Here is a 24,737-nt window from a genome sequence, read left to right as displayed (position 1 = left end):
CATATTTTTGTTTTAATTTCAAATCGTCAGTCACGGAGAGCGTTGTGGTTCACAACACAGGCTGTATTTTGGCTTTACTTGAAGATTTGTGAGGAAATATATTAGTAGTTTTCCGCTGTCTTGTTTCAGGCCTGACGCTGCTGAGGCCTCAGCTTGTTGAACAATATTATTTATATAAGATGACCTTCGGGTGGCTCCAGTTGTCATTTACGGCCACTAACGTGTTGAGAGAAGTTTAACTGTGTAGTAATAACACGTGAAACACCGGTCTGACTACCTTCGGTAGCTCCACGTTAGCATTAGCGCTAGTTGAGGTATCGCAGTGAGGCTTGGCTGCATTCAGTTTGACACTGAGCACATTTCTATCAGAAATCAGTAAACATGAGATCAAGCTATATATTCTAGCTGTCAGGTGTTCAACATGCCAGTCCACCCCTTCATAACCTGCCTGCACGCTGTAACCTGACCTCACACTGTTATAGCTTATAAGATAAGACAGTTGGTACATGTGAGGTGTAAAGGGCTTCAGAGCATTAAACACACTGTGTCTGTCTCTTAACAGAATGAAGACCATTCTCAGCAGTCAGACTGTCGACATCCCCGACAATGGTAAGAAACTGGTCAATCGTGATGATCCTAAGAGTTTGTTTATAATCTCTATAACTTGTATGGAGAGTGGCTTCTCATCCATTTTGTCTTTGTTGTTTTTTTTTTTAACTGATTGCTCCTGTGTGGTGGTGCAGTCGAGATTAGGTTGAAGGGGCGGACAGTGATTGTCAAGGGCCCCGTGGCAAGCTCGTCAGGGAGTTCAACCACATCAACCTGGAGCTCAGCCTGCTGGGCAAGAAACAGAAGAAGGTAAGAGCAAGAAGGCAGATGTCATGAAAATATAGTGCACTTGGAAAAATACTGTACTTTAGATTAAGTGTCCATGTTAGAGGGATCCCATGTAGTGACAAACCTACAAAGAATCATCACCTTAATCAGCAGCTGGCCTTGGCTTTATGCAGCTTTATAGTGACTTTCAGCTCATTGTTTAGTTGTCCGGCCTGCAGCTCTCATAGCATTGTTTTTGCAGGCAGCTCTTTTCAGTGTAAAAAAAAGTTCTTATAACCCACTGTACACCTGTCCAGCACCAAAGAGCAGTCACACGCACTAGCTGGTGAAAACAGTAGAGCATGTCGGAGCTAAATAGCCTGATATTTTCCTCAGGAGTTGTTTGGAGACAAAAACGTTGAAGAATGAAAACTGAGCTTAGATTTGCCAGGTCCCCAGAAACACAACTCCAAATGTACTGTTGCTCTAGATGTACTTGACAGGTTGATTATATCAGCCTAAAGGTTAATGATATGTTGTGCTAGCAGCTTATTTCTGTTCTGCCCAAGTAGCTAATAATCAGCTATTTAAAAAGACAAATGACCGTTAAAGTGAACTTAACATTTTCTCAACTTGAGCAGAGTGGCAGGTAGATGGTGTTTTTCAAAAGTGTTGTTTAGAAAGAAGTTACTTGATTTGGAAATTCTCAGCTTATTGATCCATTCTATTGTAATGGGTTAACAGTCTGATAGATTAAAACATGAATATTTTGTTCAATAAAACTTGATAAATAGTTTAATGAAAGTGACATGAGTTGCTGTGCTGTCCTCCTCAGCTTCGTGTGGATAAATGGTGGGGAAACAGGAAGGAGCTGGCCACAGTGCGCACCATCTGCAGCCACGTCCAGAACATGATCAAGGGAGTCACTTTGGTGAGATTTCAGTTCAGCTTCTCTGATGGTGTCTTGAGTTATTGACTGACAAGTGTCAAACTGGTATAATAATCTCTATACCCCAGCCTTGATGGTGAAGTTAGTATAATTTTGTAGTCATGATTTCTGCTGTGTAGCTGTAAAAATCATGTTGGCTTTTGTTGAGCAGTTTATTTTGTTAGCCTTTACAGTCCGTCTCAGTGACTCCCTGTCCTCTGACTGCAGGGTTTCCGGTACAAAATGCGCTCCGTGTACGCCCATTTCCCCATCAACGTTGTCATTCAGGAGACTGGCACTCTGGTGGAGATCAGGAACTTCCTGGGAGAGAAGTACATCCGCCGTGTCAGAATGAGGCCTGGTGAGTGCCAGTTATTGTAATATTGTAGTTTTGGAACTTGCATTCTTATCATAACTACTAGTGTTTTCTGTAAGGTGTGATAAATTTAATATATTTTGTTCAATAATCCAATTAATTGTTTCAGGTCTAGAATTAAATACTTGAGAAGTCATTAATTACAATGCTCCATTGAGTCAGTTCTTTGTGGTGGCTGTGGCTAAGATTTTGAGGGTTTGCAGTTAGATCCTCAGGGCATCCTGTCAACATGTGGAGGTGTTTTTGAGCAACTTATTTTTTGTTTTTGGGTTGAAAATTGTCCCACTTCCTATAATTTGTTTGATCACATGTGACGATCATTTTTCCTGTCCTTATCTCAGGTGTGATCTGCTCAGTCTCAGCCGCCCAGAAGGACGAGCTGGTGCTGGAGGGCAACGACGTTGAGCTGGTGTCAAACTCATGTACGTTGTTCATCTTCTACATGGCACAATAATTTATCTGCACATTAGAACAAGAATGATTTGCGGCACTATTCCCTGTTGATATCTTTCCCAATATTTGAGCCCCCATTCAGTAGAATGCTGCAGATTATCAATATTCTTCAAGCAGGTTACCTGAAATAATTTCAGTTTTATCAAACAAATGAAGAACTTGGTGGCATGTGATTGGCAGAGTGATTTCACATCAGTCCCATGGTGTAGTAATTAATCCTGTCAGATCCTGATTTCATGTATAGTCCTCCCTCCTCTTGTTCTACAGAACAGATTATTCCCCTGAACTGAGTTTTACTTTTCTGGTTTTATGACAGGAGACATGAACAATGATGTAGAATGTAGATGTAAAATTGTGATCTGGTGTTCATGATGTAAAATTTCAGTTAATTCCAGCAATATTAGTGTTTATCAGAAGTCAGTGGTTCCTAAACTTTTCTGGTGTTTGACAGTTTATAATAATCATTTCACCAGGAAAAACTAATGATAAATGTCCAAAAAAATTGAAAATTCCACTCAACGAAATTGCTAATCATCTCAAAGCCTCAGATGTACTTCGCTGCCTCTTGGGGGCTGTGATCCTGGATCCCTGGTTGAACTACTAACTTCAGTTTTAATTCTCTACATTGGAACATATTGTACGAACATGCCATCAGTGGACCTCAGTTCAGTTTCTCTTACCAAGTCAGTAAGACTTCACTGTAAGAATCCAACACCTTCACAACTGATGTAGATTTTGAAGTGACCCACCCCCCATGTCCACTGGTATACAGAACTGTACTATTTGTTGTTTGTAAGTAGGACAGTGACATGTTTCCTTTTTGTTGGCTCTGTACTCCAGCACATTGGTCTTAAAATACAACAGTTGCTTTGTGGATGACGTGCTGATTTTCAGCTTTATAGGAGCTGTAGGTCAACAGTGTAGGAAGTGAGAAAACAGCAGCACAATGATCCTGAACAAAGACCAAAATGTAATCTCTTGACTGTAACCTGTGTATTTCAACAAGCAGTGAGTGAATGTGCTGTAGAGGCCTGGCAGAGCATCACCAGGAAAGAAACTGAGTACAACTGACTCTAAAATACAAAACATGATATATTTTAATTACAATTATTCCTTATAAATAGCCTTACATTAAAGCTGCATCTTAAACGTTAGTAGTTTCATTTTAAATTCCTTATACCTGGTTACAGAGCCTAAACAACAAAACTGACATTGTCTCTCTCCTCAACCCTCTGTAATTATTGTGATCCCTGTGTGTTGTGATGTGCTGCTCATCGCCCCAACTTCTCTCTGTTCCAGCTGCTCTGATCCAACAGGCAACCACAGTCAAAAATAAGGATATCAGAAAGTTCTTGGACGGTATTTACGTGTCTGAGAAGGGAACAGTAGTGGAACCAGATCAGTAAAAGTTACATCTGCAGTCGTAGAGGTTAGACAATGCCGTCGAACTCTCCCTTGTAGCCTACAGGGGAGCCCTCTTTTCTTTTCCTTGGCATGCTCCTTACACTGTCATTGTAAAGGCATGTTTCTTTTCTTTTCTGTTCCAGAGATGTCTGCAATTTCAAGTTATGCAAAGTGTTGTGGCTCTAACTTCTTGGTTTTTCAAAGAAACTGTTTCTATTTTGATTTTAGGGCAGGGCAATATGATTAAAAACAATATGCTGATACTGTTTTCCATCCGATTTTCTAATTTCCCAAAGAAAAATGTATTTGTTTTTTGAATGACCATCAATCCAAAACGTAGACATTCAGTTGGTTCTCATATTACAAAGTGGTGAATCCTCACATTTGAGAAAAGAGTCAGCAAGTGTCTGATTATTTATTTATTTATTTATTTATTTATTTATTTATTTATTTATTTATTTATTTATTTATTTATTTATTTGTCTGATTACTAATATTAAACTATTGCCCAGCCCTATTTCTCTGTCAGATGCCCTGTTGTTTTTGATGTTTAGTTCAACATCTCATCTTAAATGGTGCTCATGCCATGCAGGCCCGTTTGCTGCATGTGATCATTCTTCTCCCCTCACACTTGGCTCTTCTGTTTTTCAGCGGCCTTGATCCAACAGGCCACCACGGTCAGAAAGAAGGACATCAGGAAGTTCCTGGATGGCATCTACATCAGCGAGAAGACCACTGTGGTGGAGCCAGAAGTCGAATAAATATTCACCATGTTCTCTCATGACCAATAAATTACCAACTTTTCCAATTTATCTCTCCTGGTTGTTTGTCACCTTTTTTTATTTAACTCACTCTGCTGCAGGTCAAAGTGGGTTTAATTAAAACGGCACCTTTTGAAATTAGTTTTGCAAGAACAAAAATGCGAGGTAATATACAAATGGAACAAAAAGGACATCAATTCAAAACTATTAATACAAAATTATAGTTAAATGATGAACAAAGGAAACTGAATCTGCAGCCTAGAATCAAAAGTTAGGGTAACTGATATTAACCTGTTGCTTTACTGCTGTTCACATTTGTAGTGTCCTAGACATGTGAATGTGAATAAACAGGAACATTTATGATTGTTTCCTAAAAGTATTTCACCCTTTTATGGATCAAATGTAAAACAATATAATTTTTTTTTCATTGACAACTTTTAAGGCCAAGTAAATTGTAGCTGACCATCTTCATGGCCAGTCTTCAGTCAGATTTAACTCCTTCTAATCCCAGTGTCCCCTCTCTTCTGCTTGTGCTATTTTACTATGAGGTTATATCAACAAGGCTACATACCATCAATACTTTGTGAACAACAGTTCAGTCCCATCTCTCTAGTGATTGTTTGTAGTAGCTGCAGTAGATAAATGTTCAAACAAATTGAATGTCATTTCACTCGCTGGCAGTAATGCAGCTTCCCCCCAAAGTTCAGAACAGTGTCACTGCTCAAAAAATAAACTACAAAATCTAATTCAAATGTGATTTCTTTAAGACAGGGTTGTAATTGGGAGTGTTTTTGCTTTTTGCTTTAGAAATGGCAATGTTGGTCAGTTGCCCACCACTTTGGTCTAATATCTCAAAAATTAATGAATGGATTGCCATTAAATTTTGTACAGACATATGTGGCCCCTAGATGATGTATTCTCCATACTTTGGTGGTTCCCTGACCTTTCTTCTAGCCCCATTATGAGGTTGACAATTTGGTTTTAAATTAAAATGTTTCAGAAGTCTTGACGTTCAAATGACAGACGTCCATGTTTTATTAGGATGATCTTTCATGTAGCACATCATCGGGTCAAAATACGAATTTGTCCAATACTTTGGTTCATGACAACACACCTGGTGCATGTGAGTATGGCCAAAACATTTCACCTGCTAAACATCAGCATGTCAACTTTGTCATTGTGAGCATCTTGGCGTGTACCAGTCATTGAACAGTTACAGTATCTTATGTGTAATGTGTGTTTTATGGTAAAAAACGCCTCTGTGTCATCTCAGAAATCATTAGGATATCCTGGCACATGGTTCCAGTATCTGCGTCCCAGCATTTGCCATCTTTAAACACCAAACACACAGGAGTCAGTCAAGTTTGCACCAGCCAACACGTCGAACTGTCTAGTGAGGCCACGCTCACTTGGTGAATGAAAGAGAATTAATCAATGAAAGTTTTCTCAGTGCCATATTGCTTGAGTTCAACAATAACTCACTAATTCACTTGTATTGCACTAACCACAAGATACAACTTCACAATAGACATCATCACATCAAATACACCAATCTGCACTTTAATTCCCATTTCCTATTGATAGAAAAAAATCATAAACATAATCTATAGTTGTCTAGTTTTTGTTTTGAATACAGAAAGCCTATTTTCTACTGTATATCGCCCAGAATAGAAAACCAATATGCCTTTTTGCAGGAAATGTAACATAGTTCAACTCATAGTTCAAGGTTTATGTGACTGTTACTGTATAGTTTATTCCATATATCATTATCTCTAATAATAAATGTGCATATATTAATGTATATATGTATATGTGTGTGTATACATTGCAAATCCTTGGTAATATTTTTGTGACACCGAGTGACAATGAGACATTTACTGATCTGGAGATTCCTTATTTTATTGCATTTATTAAAAAACGAAACACACGCTAAGTGACTCACATGACGCACCACGCGCACACAGACCTACTCCCGGTTGTTCGTCATCTCCGGGCGACCACAGAGTCCCGCTTCGCGCCAAGCGGCTGCAAACAGGATTGTCAGACTTTTCTGATAAATAACCTGAAACTAAAGCTGCGACAAAAACGTCTTCACAATGGTACGTTACAGATTTTAATACTACGCCACAGCTCTGACGGTGAGCCGTACATGTGTAGACGGTTAATTCAAGTGAAAACGACGCTGCGCGGGGTTAGCTGCAGCTAAAGAGGATAGACTTATCAACCTGTTATTTTAAGTTTAGCCATGAAAACATAATGATCGTGTTCGTTCGTGTTGATATTTATCTGCTGGTGTGTTCATTTAAACGCTATACGTTTTCCTCCTCAACCCACGCCAGAAAGTGAAACCCCTCAAAATGTAAACACATGGACACGGTTGGCTGTGTGCTTGATTTCATGGAGAACTTCTCATACATGTTGTCTGTGTGCACACAGGACATCAGGCGGTTCTTTGCACCGACTGCAGGGAAGGCTGCGGTGCAGAAACCAGCCCCCAATGGAAACCTGAGGGCAGAGGAGGAGAAGAAGAAGAAGAAGCCTCAGTCTCCAGATGAGGTGGTAAAACAGAAAAAGAAAGAGACCAAGAAGGCAAGGAAATAATATTGACTTATGACACTGCCACAAATCTATTATGCAAATTGTATTTTGAACAGTCTTTACACTCTATAACAGTCTAGTTTGGACTTGTCTGGAGGTCCAGGTCTGATATGTATAAATTTAGGTTTTTTTAAGCTAGACGAGGTCTGTTGTGGTCTGGATGGAGAAATTATATGTATATTTTATCTTCAAAAAAATAAAGATTTCACCAAACTAACAGGTTAAGGCTTTAACTCAGATTTCTAGCACACTTTGACAATCCATTGCTCCATATTGTCATTAAAGTGTCCTTAAACTTTCCTATTAACTCCTGCATCGTGAGATAACCTTTGCATCATTGTTATGTTCTGCCTTCGTTATTGTATAAGGATTCCTCTGTTTCATTGTTGTATTGATCAGGGTTAAATTTGGTTTATGATGTTTAGGTCAAAAGCCCCAAAACTGACGAGAAACGCAAGGATAGTGAGAAAAAAAGAAAGAAGCATGCAGTCATAGAGTCAGGTAAGTGTGACTTCGAGCTGCTACATGATTCCCCTTATGACTGTTTTTCATCCAGATGGTTTGAAGAGTCTTTGAGGATACTGGAAAAAACCTTAAAACACATGGAAGTGCTGTTGAACTATCTCTTGAGTTTTTAAAGATTGTCAGAGATTTGTTTTTGGAAAAAAGCTGATACTTCAAGTGAAGCCCACTTAGTGGACTATTTTTTCATCAGCGATGATTTACACCAGCATCAGCTTGACACGTTGCTCTTCATCGTCCCTGTGTCTTTTCTTCACCACTCGTCTTTGTCTTTCTGTCCAGACTCGGAGGAGGAGCCAGTGAGGAAGTCAAAGAAATCCCCCAAAGAGAAACAAAAGACCAGCAAGACATCACCACCTCCCAAAAAAGATCCTGTGCAGTATGTCTCCGAAACAGGTGATGGTTTGTCATCATATTTCAGACTTATTGTACATGCTGGAGCTGTTCTGATTACTTCTCATATTTTCCTGGCTAACTTAAAAGAAAATATATCTTCTTAGATACATCTCCACTCATGATTTTTCTGTCCTTGCTATGGATATTTACTTACTGTTGTCAAATCCACCATCTTATTTCTAGCACACATATAAAAATAAAAATGACGATCACTACAGAGAAATTTCAAACAGCTTTTAAATGAAAATGAATAGGTAAAGAATTGCAATGAACAAAATAAAAGCATTCAAACATTCATGTTAAAATCTGGGGAGACTCAAGAGTGTTAAAGTTGAGGAATGATGTGTGGTTCATTTAGGAAAAGCTTTGTTCTAATAGGGTATTTCTCTTTTTTGATTGTAGATTCGGACAGTGACAACTTTCAATCCTTGAAGAAGGTCTCCAAGACCAAGAAGAACGACACGTCCAAACCGACAAAGTCAGATGCAGGGAGTCCTCGTTCAGGGGCCGAGACTCCTGTCAAGCCCTTCTCCACACAAGGGAAAACTGGGGTGAAGTCTCCTCCCAAACCTGTCACCCCTAAATCAGCTACACCCCCTCAGCCCAAAAAAACCCCCACCTCAGTATTTGACTACTTTGGTAGAGGGACCATCCAGCGCTCAGACAAGAAGCTGGTGGCCAGCACCAAACGAAAGGCTGTGAGTACAGACTAATGATAATGCACTGATTCTATATCCAAAAGAATCAAGGTCATGACTGTCTCTGAGTGTTACCCACTGATTCCCTATTGAGCCGCTTTTGTCAGTCTTTCATTACTGTTTTAAATGAATCATTATTTTACAACCAACTGACTTTGTAAAAACTCATCTCCTCCACAGCCAACTCAGGACACAGATGATCTGATCAGTGATGAGGAAATCGCCAGACAGCTGCAGATGGAAGAGGACATGGAGGTAGGCTGATCGGCGTAACAGCTGCTTGTTCGTTGAACCAGTTCTTGTTCTTTTTCGACTGTTGGTTAGAAAAAGCTATTTGATGAAGTCACTTTGGACTGTGAACAAATTTTCACCAACTTATAGACAGAATGATTAACCTGAAAAAAATAATGTGCAGATTAAATGATAATGAAAAGAATTTTTATTACTGTCTAATTAAAAATGACCCTTTGTGTCTGTTGGAGTATGATGGCTGGAGGAGTCTGTGTTTCCCAAGCCTGATAATGTTTGTGAAGGTTTAAAAGTTGTCATGAATCATTTAGAGGAATCCTGAAATTCTAAATGGGGATATAATGTTTGCTTGAATACTTGAAAGAAAGAAAATCTTCTTACTGCTGCTGCTAATTGTCGTTGAACTTGGCCTCTGCTTTTCCATTCTCATGCTTTCGCTTTCTTCTTCTGATTTCACTCAGATGGAAAAGCAGGTCCATGAGGACGAGGAGTTTGCCAAAACACTGGCCATGCTGGACGAGGAGCCACAGGCGAAGAAGGTAAAGAACACAACGATTAAAAGGCAAACTGACTACTGATGTTAGTGGTTGGTAAATATCAATTTGTGTGTGTCCTCATCCAGGCTCGTAAAGGCTCTGATGAAAAACAAGCACCTGCCACAATTCCCAAAAAGAGCTGCACAGACTCTGCTGCTGGCAGCACAAGCAGCCTCACGAAGACCAACCGCAGCGTGTTGGAGGATGTGATCAGTCCGTCTCCTAAGAAGAACCCTGCCCCTGGCAAAGCCAGCTCCAAACTGGCCATGATGAAGAAGAAGGATGAAGAGAAAGATGTAGGGACAAAGGGCAAAACCCCCATTTCACCCACAAAAATTAAAACCTCTCCCAGAAAGGAGCCCCTCACTTCGTCGAGCTCAGACATGAAGTTCACACCCAAAACAGGAACAACACCCACTGCACTTAAAACTTCTCCCAAGAAACCAGAGGTGAGTTCTGCAAATGCCTCGTCTGACAGCTGAAATGTATCGTATCCAGATCAATAATGGACATAATCTATCAAAAAATCAGTTAATTTTTCCCCAAAGGCCAATTGGCTGTGCAGCACTGAAACAGAAACTAGGGATAAAATACTAAACATAAAAACACGTAGTGAAAATCTACACAAGTACACATTAAAACAATTAAAAGAGCAAGTTAAATGTCCTCCTATCTGTCTCTCATCAGAGCACAAACACGAGTCCTGATGACCCTGAGAAGAAGAAAGTCAACTCTTCCGCTTACAGAAACTACCTCAACAGAGATGGACCACGAGCTCTGGGCTCCAAGGAAATCCCGCAGGTAACAACGCACACATCAACCTTGAGAAAAGCTGCTGACCACCGTCTTTGTCTCGGTCTTAATCTCTGACTGTATATTGTGTGTGTTTTCCAGGGAGCAGAGAACTGTCTGGAGGGTTGTGTGTTTGTGTTGACGGGGGTCCTGGAGTCCATGGAGAGAGATGACGCCAAATCCCTCATTGAGCGCTATGGAGGCAAAGTGACGGGCAACGTCAGCAAAAAGACCACCTATGTGGTGCAGGGCAGGGACAGCGGAGTCTCGAAGCTGGAGAAGGTGACCAACCTGGCTTCAACAAACAAATTAATTTCCTCAAGAAAATGTGTGTGATTGCTGTGAGCACTGATACTGACTGGCATGATTTTTTTATGCCTCCCTGCCAGCGACAGCCAGAGGTATCCATGTCCGTCCATATGTGTGTACATACGTACGTCCCGTTCTCGTGAACTCTATCTCAGTAACGTCTTGAGGAAATTTTGAATTTTGAATTTTTAATTTGGCACAAACTTTCATTTGGACTCAAAGATGAGCTGATCAGAATTATTAATACTGATTAGTGCTCAAAGGTCACTGTGACGACACAAAACACGTTTTTGGCCATAACCCATGAATTCACACACTAATTATGACACAATTTAACACAAATGTCTAATAAGAAAATAATGAAGTGATGATATTTTATATCCAAATGGTCAAAGGTCAACTTCACTGTGACATATGTACTTCTGGCCATTATTTCAATGCTGAAACACAGGAAAGGGAGATTGTGAACATGCCTGCAACTTGGCTGGTTGGCGGAGGCTTACAACTGCAAGGCGGTAATTCTAGTTAATGACTTTATAATCATATGAAAACTAATCAACCTTAATGTCTTGACTGAGTTATAGATGCAATGGGAGTGAACGGGAGCGTAAAATATCTCTACATTAGGCTTTAATACTTCACAGTATGTAACTGATAAGATGTACATGCCATTATAATGAGCTTACTCAGTTACTATATGCAATACTGAGTGTTTTTGTAATCTGAGTCTAGTTTCTACTGAACACAAGTGACCTGTTGGAAATACACTGGATGTGTACAGGGTTTTTACTTACAGCAGTTACTAATTTTCAAATGTTGTGGTTGTTGTGCAAATATTGTTAAAAGCCAGCAAACTGCAAGAAATTACATGCATAGTGATATATGAATAGTTTATTTAGCATCTATGTTTTTTGACTCGGATAGTAGAGTAATAGAAATACACAAGCAGCAGCAATCACACCAGTTTAAGACTTTGTTTCGTTTTCCTGCCTCTTTCTTGTGCTATTTCCCTGTATCTGTCCTCCTGTTAGAGCTCGACTTTATACTCTGTTGTCCCACTCTGCTCAGGCGGAGAGTCTTGGTACCAAGATCCTGGATGAGGATGGTCTGTTGGAGCTGATCAGAACCAAACCAGGAAAGAAGTCCAAGTATGAGATTGCTGCAGAGGCTGAGGTCAGCACTCAGAGTATCTACTGAAATATAGTGTATCATGCTGTCTACAGGGTAATTTAAGTTGTGGTGTCAAAATTTGAACCCAACAGATGGTAAAGTCAAACTTAAAACAGAAACCAGTGAATGTTTGAATTTTTTGCTTGAAAAATGACTTAAACGATTAATCAATTATTGAAAATAGTTGCTTTTATTATGTTATCATTTTCCTGTGATTTCATCAAATGACTAATTATTTCACCTCTACATGTATGGATGGATTTTATTCAGATGTCCTGTAACTGTTTTTGGGATGTTTTCTTGTTACCCCTCTGTCAATTAGAGCACAGCCTCAAAGACCAGGACTCCACCCAGCCGGACTTCAAAGAGCACCCCCAAAGCCCAGAAGATTTCTCCCTCCAAGGGTAATTCCAGGTCCCCTCACACCCCGAGCCCGTCAAAGACCGGCCTGGCACAAGGTTATGGTGGCAAGACTGGAGCTGGCAGCACTCCACCTGGGAGAGGCTCAGGTCACACGGCCAGGAGGGGGCTGGGCCTTTCATCCTCCTCCACCTGTTCATCATCTTCCCCCTCACCGACCGGGGAGGATGCCAGTCTGCTGTGGGTGGACAAGTACCGCCCACACTCTCTGAAGACTGTGATTGGCCAGCAGGGTGACCAGAGCTGTGCCAATAAACTGCTGCGCTGGCTGAAGAACTGGCACAACAACCAGAGCACTGCTTCCAAACCAGCAGGTAGCAGATTAGCAGTTTATCTTTGTTTGTATCAATGATACAAACTAAAAACAAGAACTCAATTTGTTTCAATGAGTTTAGCCCTGAAAAATGTACCTGTGCTAAAGACTATGTGCTTTGTGCTGTTTTTTTTTTTTAATGCACATTAGCAAGGTTTGGTAAGTTTGGAGGAGGGAAAGATGATGGATCAGGATTTAAAGCTGCTCTGCTCTCTGGTCCTCCGGGGGTTGGGAAGACCACCACTGCTGCCCTGGTCTGTGAGGTCAGTCTGGAAACATCCACATTTTTGTGCTTTTGAAGTATTGCTGCAGCCATTACTCCAAGCTATATCAAATAATGTTTTAACCTTGGAATTATTTTTGCTCTGACCTCAGCCTCCTTTTAACTGTGCGTCTGTGTGTGTGTGCGCGTGGTGCGTGTGTGTCGGCCTGTAGGAGTTGGGCTTCAGCTATGTGGAGATGAATGCCAGCTGTACTCGCAGCAAAAACAGTCTGAAGGAAGTCGTCGCAGAGTCACTTAACAACACCAGCATCGAGAACTTTTACAAAGGTGGTGCCTCTTTCTGTGTTTCTGTCCATTTGAACCTACATCAGCCTTAATAGATACAAATGCACATAAAAATGACAAGCTGTGTTTCCAAAATACAGTGGTATGGATGGATAACTGTGCAATAAAGAAACAGTGGTTCATGTACATTTTAATGCTTAATCTCACTGTATTATCTGCTAAATTTTACAGATTTAAATTGTTAATTTTTCATTGAGCTCTTCTACTCCACTGACTGTAACAACATTTTTCATGCTTGTTTCACAAGAAAAACAATTTACATTGAAAGGTTTTTATTGTGAAGCTGCAACTCCTGCAAAGCATCTTGTTCCTGTGATGCAGTGTGCTAATATTTTCCCCAAGGTTTTTTAAGGGAGCAAAAACAATACTGACAGTACTTTGACTATAGCACATCACATCTCCTGTCTTAGTGTTTCAGTCTGCTGCTGAAATCTAAACATTTGCAGAAATTTGTCTTGTTCATGTGTTTTTTTCAGGCAGAGGTTAAATTCCTTTCTCCTGGAGAATTAACGCAACATGTAATTCATTCAAGTGTACGCTATGTGGTGTATGTAACTGTTGGTGTGTGTGTTTTGCAGGCACGTCTCAGACTGTGAGCACTAAACATGTCCTGATCATGGATGAGGTTGATGGCATGGCTGGCAATGAGGACCGAGGAGGAATTCAGGTAAATAAACATATTTTTCTGATAGTCGGACCAGAAATTTCCACTTCCAGAAATAAAAACTCTGTAATCAGGCTGTTTTATTAAAATTACCTTCTCCTAGCAACAGCTAGGAGATGGATACATCACTTGCTATTGATCGTTAACTGCAAAATTCTCTCCAAACTCTGTCTAGAAAACGACTAACATTAGCAAAATGTCAGACTGAATAATGAAGTGACACAAAATAGAAATTCAGTCTGATAATAAGTCCACTCCAGCTGCCCTTAAGCTTCTAATGAGTTCTTGATACTGACCTCCTGATCTCCTGCCTCCTGAAGGAGATGATCGGCCTGATCAGAAGTTCAAAGATTCCCATCATCTGCATGTGCAACGATCGTAACCACCAGAAGATCAGGTCACTGGCCAACTACTGCTTCGATCTGCGCTTCCAGAGGCCGCGAGTGGAACAGATAAAGGTACACACACACACACACACACACACACACACACACACACAAATATTCTGTCCAACCTCTGTTAGTAAATTCAAATAAAACGCCTAAAACTTGATACAAGACACTAACGCTGAGTGCATCCAAGTAGCGTATTTAATGACTGGTGCAATTGGATAATATCTTAAAACAGGCTATAAAATAATGCTGTTTTTTTTAAAGATACTTATTAATACAGACATTTGGAATCAGATGTCTCCTTACACTTTGATGTTTGCATGATTCATGATTTCTTTTCCCTCTCCCTTTCCTTTTCAATTTTTCAGGGAGCCATGATGTCCATCGCTTTCAAAGAAGGAATTAAAATCCCACCTCCAGCTCTTAATGAAATTATCCTCGCTTCTAATCAGGATGTCCGACAGGTAACGACGACAAAGCATCATAAAAGTCCATTTATACCGAGGTTTTAACTCCTCAGTCTGCCCTCTAACCATGCTTGCTGTTTTTTCTCCAGGTGATCCACAACCTGAGCATGTGGTCAGCTAAAGACAAGGTGATGACGTATGACCAGTGCAAGTCTGACGCAGCCAGAGCTCGCAAGGACATGAAACTGGGGCCATTTGACGTTTGCAGGAAGGTGTTTACCAAGGGGGAGGAGACTGCCCACATGAGCCTCATCGACAAGTCCGACCTCTTCTTCCACGACTACTCGCTATCACCACTCTTCGTCCAAGAGAACTACCTGCATGTCCGTCCAGCGGCTGCCGGGTGAGAGAGGCCAGCTGCTTCCAGCTGAGGACAAATGATCATATTTCACAAAAATTATGAACTATTCCTTTAATGTTCCTGCATTTTCTTTTCTCTTGCCACAGTGGAGATCTGAAGTCCCACCTGGTGTTGCTCAGCAAGACAGCGGACTCCATCTCTGACGGAGACCTGGTGGACAGACGGATCCGCTCTGGGCAGAACTGGTCACTGCTGCCTACCCAGGTAGCACGCACGCACGCACGCACGCACGCACGCACACATATAAACAAAAGAGGTTAAGGGGAAATTATCCATTTCCATTTTCTGGTGTGAGGACCGATGTATATTTTAACATTAAAGTAGATGGTTGTGTTGTTCATTATCAGGCCACAATGTGCTTTTTTATGTACCCCAAAGGAAACATGACATTGTTTCATTCACTTACTGATATAGAATGGTGATGGAACAGTTGGCCTTGTTTCACCACTCAGGAGGAGACTAATGGTCTTTTATTCACTGTGGTGGAGAGCGATGGTTACTGAGCTGAAAGTTTGCAGTGGAACTGCCTATGCTAGTTGTTTGTTACTGAAAAGAAGACAATAGACGCATGTCTACACAGGCGGTGTAGTGAAAGCAGCACATTAGCAGCAGCAGCTTCAGTCCTCCATCAGTGTCTACACAGGATACAGTGCAGTGCGGGCTGCATATTTCTGCCAAGACCAACCTGACCCAAGTCTGAGAGAGTTGTACATGAGCTTGGCCCCATTCTGTCAGGCATTCTGTGTTTTTATGTCCAAACCCGAACCGAGCCTGACGCCGTTAGTGTAAGCTGAGACACTGAGTTTGTGTTACCCTGTCACGCAGTTGTTGTTACCATGATCTCAGCTTTCCTGTTTACCCTGGGGTAGCCACCTTGTAAATGACCGTCAAAGGGCCTATGAGAACGAACCTGAACATCCTTTCTAAATTCTTCATCCGACTCCACCCTCTAACACAGGATGCATTCAGGCACAACACGATTTTGATTTACAATAAAAGTGTATCTCTCCTGTCAAACAGGCATGAAACAGACGACTGAATAATGTGGCTGAAAAGCTCTTCACAAGTCTGGGACCATTAAGACCAGTCTCCATGTGGTATCTACATTGCCGCCGTAGCTCTGAAGTGTAGTTGCAGTTTTGGGGTCCACATAACTTGCAGCTGTTTGCATTTTTGTCTCTGATGCTTTATAGGAACACTGCGGAGGAATGGCATATTTTTGATAACAGTAATTTGACATAATCGACTAACCAAAGGCCTCAGAAATAGGCTCTTTTTCAATGCACAACAGTACATACTCTAAGTACAGCTTGTCATTATATTTACTCTTCTTTATTCTGTGTGAGATTGATATGTGATGTCTGGCATTTACTTTTTTTAAACTGGCTTTTGTTTTTTGTTTTTTTTAAAACAAACACTAAAAGTAATATAATATAACATTATTGTAAATACACACTTGCACCTTATCACAAGTTTATTCTTGCACTGACCTAATTACCTTGCAATGGCATTTAAGCAGACACAAGCTCATGCGTTGGGGCACCAGAGCTTCATCATTGTGCTGCTCTGTGTTCATAGGCCATCTATGCCAGTGTGTTACCAGGGGAGCTCATGAGAGGCTACATGAGTCAGTTCCCCACATTCCCCAGCTGGCTTGGCAAGTATTCCTCCACCAGTAAACATTCCCGTATTGTTCAGGAGCTGGCCTCACACATGAGTTTAAAGTGAGTAGAACCTTTTTTTTTTTTTTTTTTTTTTTTAAAGAAAAGAAAAACTTTTTACAGTTCATCAATTACAAAATCACACGGAATATTTAACTTGTTTGGCTCCTGCAGGACGTTCAGCAGCAGACAGGCGGTGAACCTGGACTACCTGCACTACCTGAGGCAGGCGCTGCTGAGCCCACTTCAGAGGCACGGAGCAGAGGGCGCCGGTCAAGCTGTGCAGCTGCTGAACGACTACCAGCTGATAAAGGAGGACGTGGACAGCATCATGGAGATCAGCGTCTGGGGTGGACAGCCTGACCCCTATTCCAAACTGGACTCTAAGGTTAGGAGGAGGTGGGGGTCGGGTATAGTTTGGAGTCTAGTGATTGGCTTTGAAACAGTGGTTAAAAATGAAATGTAAGGAATGATACCATAGTTAGTTTGGGCCTTTTTGGTTGGCTGGCAGCACAGCTGCATCAATTCATTGACTAATTGATTACTTAAATAATCATTATAGTTTTTTCTTTGTTTGGCATTTGCCGGTTTCAGCTTATTAAATGTTAGGATTTGATACTTTTCTGTCATATATGATAATAAACTGAATATCTAAGTGTACTGTTGGTCAAAAAAAACAAGACTTTTGAATAGATCACCTTGGGCTGTTGGAAATTATAACAGGTATTTGTAAATATTTTCATATATTTTTTTTAGACAGAATGATTCATCAATTTGTCAAAAAAATAATTAGCAGATTAATCCTTAATGAAAATGATTTTCTGTTGCAGCCCTATGTTAATGTTGATAGAGTTCTTGGAAATTGTTTTTGGTACAAAATGGAAGAAAAAAATGCTCAGTACACAGAGTCAGCATCACAACATATAGGCAGATCATAACAACTCACAAAAAGTAACCCAAGATATGACAATGAACAGCTGCATGTATCGCGGTGTAAAATACAAAGATTACAGTGTGATACTGGCACTGTCATGCTGATTTCCACAGTGTTGCACTCCGCTTTGTGTTTTAGTATTTGTGATGATCATGTTTGCAATCATCTGCGTTCAACAAATCCTACGCCTTCTAACGCACGTCAGAAAATAAAATACACTGACTTTATCTCTTCCCTGGTTGATGTTCAACAAGCAGTGAATTTTGACATCTATGCTGTCACTATCCTCCCAGGTCAAAGCAGCTTTCACGCGTGCGTACAACAAAGAAGTTCACCTGACGCCGTACTCCCTGCAAGCTGTGAAGAAGGGCCGCCGTGGTGGAGGTGGTGGGGAATCAGAGCTGGGAGGAGAGGACATGGACAACGGAGTTCAGGAGTCTGAGGATGAAGGAGAAGGTCTCAAAGCTGACGCTATGATCAAGGTAAGAGCTTTCCAACTGCGATAAGCATGTGCAAACTGAAACCCACATTGTGTTCTTTATGTTTCTCAGTTTATATCTCGTCTGTCTTTTGTTGCTCCTTGCAGCAGAAGAAGGCTAAGGCCACCAAGGAGTCAAAGACGGAGAAGAAAGAAGAGTCTGGGAAGGGCAAAGGGAAAGGCAAAGGGAAAGGCAAGGCAAAAAAATGACAAGACGAAAAAAAAGAACTGTCCTTGTCTGCCTCTGACTGTCCCCACAGACTGTATTATTTTTGTCTGCACTTAAAATGATCTTGTAATGAGCATAAGAACATAGTGAAACTGGCCTTAAACTCTGCAGGTAACTCATCTTTCCCTCAGCCAAAAACTCTAAACCACACTGGCTGAGAAATGCCTTTCCAGTTTTTATCAACTTCCTGTCACGTTGCCATCAGACTGTCTTCATAAGCAAATGATGTTTATTATCTGCTTGTTCCACCCATTATCATGTCTGTACACATCTGTAGTAATGCGTGTCTCATCAGAAGCATTGTGCATTTGTTCCGTCATCTGTTTGTGGTCCAGGTGTCAAGGCTGTAAATAATGAGACTGATGTAAAAGACTGTTACCTTTTGCTATGACTTCAGAACAGTACAATACTTTTTGATTTTGCTCTATGGTTAGCACTGATGACCCTGTAAATGTCAATTTTGTAAAGATTTCATGAGGAATAATAGAGAAATATGTCGCTCATCAGTGTCAGTGTTGTTTTTTTATCCTCCAAATTCTCCAGTCATGTTTCTGAAAGCTGGCAAGTTTTTAGAAAATGGTTTCAGGATTGTTTATTTTTAATTGAAATCATATATTTCACACATTTATTTTGTAGTATAGTCATAGTATAGTACGGCATAAAAATGTCAAAAAATAACAACAATAACATAGTATAGAAAGGTATAAAAATGCCAAGAAACGTCATAGTATAGTATGACATAAAAATTTGAAAAATGTCATAGTATAGTATGGCACAAAATGTAAAAAAATATAATATATTAACGCATAAAAGGTCATAAAAACGTCATAGTATGGAAAGGAATACAACAACATAATATATTAAGGTATAAAAATGTCAAAAAATGCTGATATTTAGTATGGCATAAAACGTCAAAAAAATATCATAGTATATTATGGCATAAAAGGTCATAAAAACGTCATAGTATGGCAAGGAATACAACGACATAGTGTAGAAAGGTACAAAAATGCCAAGAAAAGTCATAGTATAGTATGGCATAAAAATTTTAAAAAACGTCATAGTATATTAAGGTATGAAAGGCATTAAAAATCTCATAGTATGGCAAGACATAAGACAACATAGTAAAGTATGGCATAAAATGTCAAAAAAACAGTATAGTATGGCATAAAATGTCAAAAAAACATCATAGTATATTATGGCATAAAAGGCCACAAAAATGTCATAGTATGACAAGGAATACAACGACAGTGTAGAAAGGTATAAAAATGCCAAAAAACATCATAGTATAATATGGCATTAAAATGTTAAAAAACGTCATAGTATAATATGGCACAGAATGTCAAAAAACATCACAGTATTTTAAGGCATAAAAGGTCATAAAAATGTCATAGTATCTCAAGGAATACAACAACATAGTATATTATGGCATAAAAGGCCACAAAAATGTCATAGTATGACAAGGAATACAACGACATAGTGTAGAAAGGTACAAAAATGCCAAGAAACGTCATAGTATAGTATGGCACAAAATGTCAAAAAAACATCATAGTATATTAAGGCATAAAAGGTCATAAAAACGTCATGGTATGGCAAGGAATACAACAACATGGTATAGTAAGGCATGAATATACCAAAAAACCACATAGTATAGTATGGCATGAAAATTTGAAAAATGTCATAGTATAGTATGGCACAAAATGTCAAAAAAACATCATAATATATTATGGTATAAAAGGCCAAAAAAACGTCATAGTATGGCAAGGAATACAACGACATAGTGTAGAAAGGTATTAAAATGCCAAGAAACGTCATAGTATAGTGTGGCACAAAATGTCAAAAAAAACATCACAGTATATTAAGGTATAAAAGGTCTTAAAAACCTCATAGGATGGTAAGACATGAGGCGACATAGTATATTAAAGCATAAAAATGCCAAAAAACATCATAGTATATTATGGCATAAAAGGTCATAAAAATGTCATAGTATGGCAAGGAATACAACAACATGGTATAGTAATGCATGAATATACCAAGAAATGTCATAGTATAGTGTGGCACAAAATGTAAAAAAAAACATCACAGTATATTAAGGTATAAAAGGTCTTAAAAACCTCATAGGATAGTAAGACATAAGGCAACATAGTATAGTAAGGCATAAAAATGCCAAAAAACATCATAGTATAGTATGGCATAAAAATTGCAAAAAACGTCATAGTATAGTGTGGCACAAAATGTCAAAAAAAAACATCACAGAATATTAAGGCATAAAAGGTCAAAAAAACGTCATAGTATGGCAAGGAATACAACGACATAGTGTAGAAAGGTACAAAAATGCCAAGAAACGTCATAGTATAGTATGGCACAAAATGTCAAAAAAACATCATAGTATATTAAGGCATAAAAGGTCAAAAAAACGTCATAGTATGGCAAGGAATACAACAACATGGTATAGTAAGGCATGAATATACCAAAAAACCACATAGTATAGTATGGCATGAAAATTTGAAAAATGTCATAGTATAGTAAGGCATAAAATGTCAAAAAAACATCATAATATATTATGGTATAAAAGGCCAAAAAAACGTCATAGTATGGCAAGGAATACAACGACATAGTGTAGAAAGGTATAAAAATGCCAAGAAACGTCATAGTATAGTGTGGCACAAAATGTCAAAAAAACATCACAGTATATTAAGGTATAAAAGGTCTTAAAAACCTCATAGGATGGTAAGACATGAGGCGACATAGTATATTAAAGCATAAAAATGCCAAAAAACATCATAGTATATTATGGCATTAAAGGTCATAAAAATGTCAAAAAAACATCATAGTATGGCAAGGAATACAACAACATGGTATAGTAATGCATGAATATACCAAGAAATGTCATAGTATAGTGTGGCACAAAATGTAAAAAAAAACATCACAGTATATTAAGGTATAAAAGGTCTTAAAAACCTCATAGGATGGTAAGACATAAGGCGACATAGTATATTAAAGCATAAAAATGCCAAAAAACATCATAGTATATTAAGGCATAAAAATGTCACAAAATGTCATAGTTTAATATGGCATAAAATGCAAAAAAAAAAACGTCATAGTATAGTATGGCATAAAACGTCAAAAAAACATCATAGTATATTATGGCATAAAAGGTCAAAAAAACGTCATAGTATGGCAAGAAATACAACGACATAGTGTAGAAAGGTACAAAAATGCCAAGAAAAGTCATAGTATAGTGTGGCACAAAATGTCAAAAAAAACATCACAGTATATTAAGGTATAAAAGGTCTTAAAAACCTCATAGGATAGTAAGACATAAGGCAACATAGTATAGTAAGGCATAAAAATGCCAAAAAACATCATAGTATAGTATGGCATAAAAATTGCAAAAAACGTCATAGTATAGTGTGGCACAAAATGTCAAAAAAAAACATCACAGAATATTAAGGTAGTATAGTATGGCATAAAAATGTTAAAAAACGTCATAGTATAGTATGGCATAAAATGTCAAAAAACATCATATTATATTAAGGCATAAAAGGTCATAAAAATGTCATTGTATCTCAAGGACTACAACAACATAGTATATTGAGGCATAAAAATGGCACAAAATGTCATAGTTTAGTGTGGCATAAAACGTCGAAAAAACATCATAATATATTATGGTATAAAAGGCCACAAAAACGTCATAGTATGGCAAGGAATACAACAACATGGTATAGTAAGGCATGAATATACCAAAAAACCACATAGTATAGTATGGCATGAAAATTTGAAAAATGTCATAGTATAGTATGGCACAAAATGTCAAAAAAACATCATATTTGGTGCGCTGTGTGGTGTAGTGGTCTAAGCAGGCGCCCCATATGTAGAGGCTACAGTCCTCGCTGCAGTTAGCCCCGGTTTGAGTCCCGCATCGGACAGCCTTTACTGCATGTCATTCCCCCTCTCTGCCTCCCCATTACCTGTCTCTCTACTGTCCTGTCAAATAAAGGCATTAAAAGCCCAAAAAAATATACTTGAAAAAAAAAAAAATCATAGTATTTTAAGCCATAAAAGGTCATAAAAACATCATAGTATGGCAAGGAGTACAACGACATAGTGTAGAAAGGTATAAAAATGCCAAGAAACGTCATAGTATAGTGTGGCACAAAATGTAAAAAAAAAACATCACAGAATATTAAGGTAGTATAGTATGGCATAAATATGTCATAGTATTCCAAGGAATACAACAACATAGTATATTAAGGCATAAAAATTTCACAAAATGTCAGTTTAATATGCCATAAAAATGCAAAAAAAACGTCATAGTATAGTATGCCAGAAAATGTCAAAAAAACATCATAGTATTTTAAGGCATAAAAGGTCATAAAAATGTCATAGTATGCAGAGGAATACAACGACATAGTATATGAAGGCATAAAAATTTCACAAAATGTCATAGTTTAATATGGCATAAAAATGCAAAAAAAACGTCATAGTATAGTATGGCATAGAACATCAAAAAAACATCATAGTATTTTAAGGCATAAAAGGTCATAAAAACGTCATAGTATGGCAAGGAATACAACGACATAGTGTAGAACGGTATAAAAATGCCAAGAAAAGTCATAGTATAGCATGGCATGAAAATTTGAAAAATGTCATAGTATAGTATGGCACAAAATGTCAAAAAAACATCATAGTATTTTAAGCCATAAAAGGTCATAAAAATGTCATAGTATGCCAAGGAACACAACAACATAGTATATTAAGCATAAAAATGTCACAAAATGTCATAGTTTAATTTGGCATAAAAATTTTAAAAAACGTCATAGTATAGTATGGCATAAAATGTCAAAAAAACATCATAGTATATTATGGCATAAAAGGTCATAAAAACCTCATGGTATGGCAAGGAATACAACAACATAGTATAGTAAGGCATGAATATACCAAAAAACCACATAGTATAGTATGGCATGAAAATTTGAAAAATGTCATAGTATAGTATGGCATAAAACGTCAAAAAAACATCATAGTATATTATGGCATTAAAGGTCATAAAAACGTCATAGTATGGCAAGGAATACAACAACATAGTGTAGAAAGGTACAAAAATGCCAAGAAACGTCATAGTATAGTATGGCATAAAAATGTTAAAAAACGTCATAGTATATTAAGGTATAAGAGGTCTTAAAAACCTCATAGTATGGCAAGACATAAGACAACATAGTATAGTATGGCATAAAACGTCAAAAAAACATCATAGTATTTTAAGGCATAAAAGGTCATAAAAATGTCATAGTATGCCAAGGAATACAACAACATAGTATATGAAGGCATAAAAATGTCACAAAACGTCATAGTATAGTATGGCATAAAATGTCAAAAAAACATCATAGTATATTAAGGCATAAAAGTCATAAAAATGTCATAGTATCTCAAGGAATACAACAACATAGTATATTGAGGCATAAAAATGGCACAAAATGTCATAGTTTAGTATGGCATAAAACGTCGAAAAAACATCATAATATATTATGGTATAAAAGGCCACAAAAACGTCATAGTATGGCAAGGAATACAACAACATAGTGTAGAAAGGTATAAAAATGCCAAGAAACGTCATAGTATAGTGTGGCACAAAATGTCAAAAAAAAACATCACAGTATATTAAGGTATAAAAGTTCTTAAAAACCTCATAGGATGGTAAGACATAAGGCGACATAGTATAGTAAGGCATAAAAATTGCCAAAAAAACGTCATAGTATATTATGGCATAAAATGTCAAAAAAACATCATAGTATATTAAGCATAAAAATGTCAAAAAAACATCATAGTATGGCAAGGAATACAACAACATAGTATAGTAAGGCATGAATATACCAAAAAACCACATAGTATAGTATGGCATGAAAATTTGAAAAATGTCATAGTATAGTATGGCATAAAACGTCAAAAAAACATCATAGTATATTATGGCATTAAAGGTCATAAAAACGTCATAGTATGGCAAGGAATACAACGACATAGTGTAGAACGGTATAAAAATGCCAAGAAAAGTCATAGTATAGCATGGCATGAAAATTTGAAAAATGTCATAGTACAGTATGGCACAAAATGTCAAAAAAACATCATAGTATTTTAAGCCATAAAAGGTCATAAAAATGTCATAGTATGCCAAGGAACACAACAACATAGTATATTAAGCATAAAAATGTCACAAAATGTCATAGTTTAATATGGCATAAAACTTC

The 24,737-nt window shown here is 38.3% G+C and overlaps 2 protein-coding genes across 2 annotated transcripts; both read left to right on the top strand.

Moving 5' to 3' along the window:
• Positions 1-548: 548 nt before the first annotated feature.
• Positions 549-4,789, top strand: rpl9 (ribosomal protein L9). Its single transcript, XM_056371289.1, is given in 8 exon segments — positions 549-609; positions 744-776; positions 779-858; positions 1,652-1,747; positions 1,973-2,105; positions 2,462-2,542; positions 3,873-4,002; positions 4,629-4,789. Coding segments are annotated over 7 exon segments (576 nt in total). The 5' UTR covers positions 549-563; the 3' UTR covers positions 3,980-4,002; positions 4,629-4,789.
• Positions 4,790-6,703: 1,914 nt separating this feature from the next.
• Positions 6,704-19,001, top strand: rfc1 (replication factor C (activator 1) 1). The gene is made up of 23 exons (XM_056372624.1): positions 6,704-6,837; positions 7,175-7,327; positions 7,762-7,837; positions 8,141-8,254; positions 8,657-8,952; positions 9,133-9,207; positions 9,663-9,740; positions 9,824-10,186; positions 10,425-10,538; positions 10,632-10,811; positions 11,907-12,011; positions 12,331-12,742; positions 12,892-13,004; positions 13,177-13,291; positions 13,888-13,976; positions 14,294-14,431; positions 14,734-14,829; positions 14,922-15,175; positions 15,280-15,397; positions 16,772-16,917; positions 17,029-17,242; positions 18,082-18,270; positions 18,375-19,001. Exons 1-23 carry the CDS (start codon positions 6,835-6,837, stop codon positions 18,474-18,476), a joined length of 3,543 nt encoding a protein of 1,180 aa, XP_056228599.1. The 5' UTR covers positions 6,704-6,834; the 3' UTR covers positions 18,477-19,001.
• Positions 19,002-24,737: the final 5,736 nt, after the last annotated feature.

Source organism: Seriola aureovittata, chromosome 3, assembly GCF_021018895.1.
Source record: "Seriola aureovittata isolate HTS-2021-v1 ecotype China chromosome 3, ASM2101889v1, whole genome shotgun sequence".
Lineage (NCBI taxonomy): Eukaryota > Metazoa > Chordata > Actinopteri > Carangiformes > Carangidae > Seriola > Seriola aureovittata.
Note: the sequence above shows the minus strand (reverse complement) of the source record. Positions and strands in the feature narration are given on the sequence as shown.

What these genes read in the sequence shown, in the direction of transcription:
- rfc1 (XM_056372624.1), top strand. An exon ending in CCAGCACCAAACGAAAGGCT is followed by an intron (nt 8,953 to 9,132) that starts GTGAGTACAGAC and finishes TCTCCTCCACAG; the next exon opens with CCAACTCAGGACACAGATGA. An exon ending in CATCGAGAACTTTTACAAAG is followed by an intron (nt 13,292 to 13,887) that starts GTGGTGCCTCTT and finishes TGTGTTTTGCAG; the next exon opens with GCACGTCTCAGACTGTGAGC.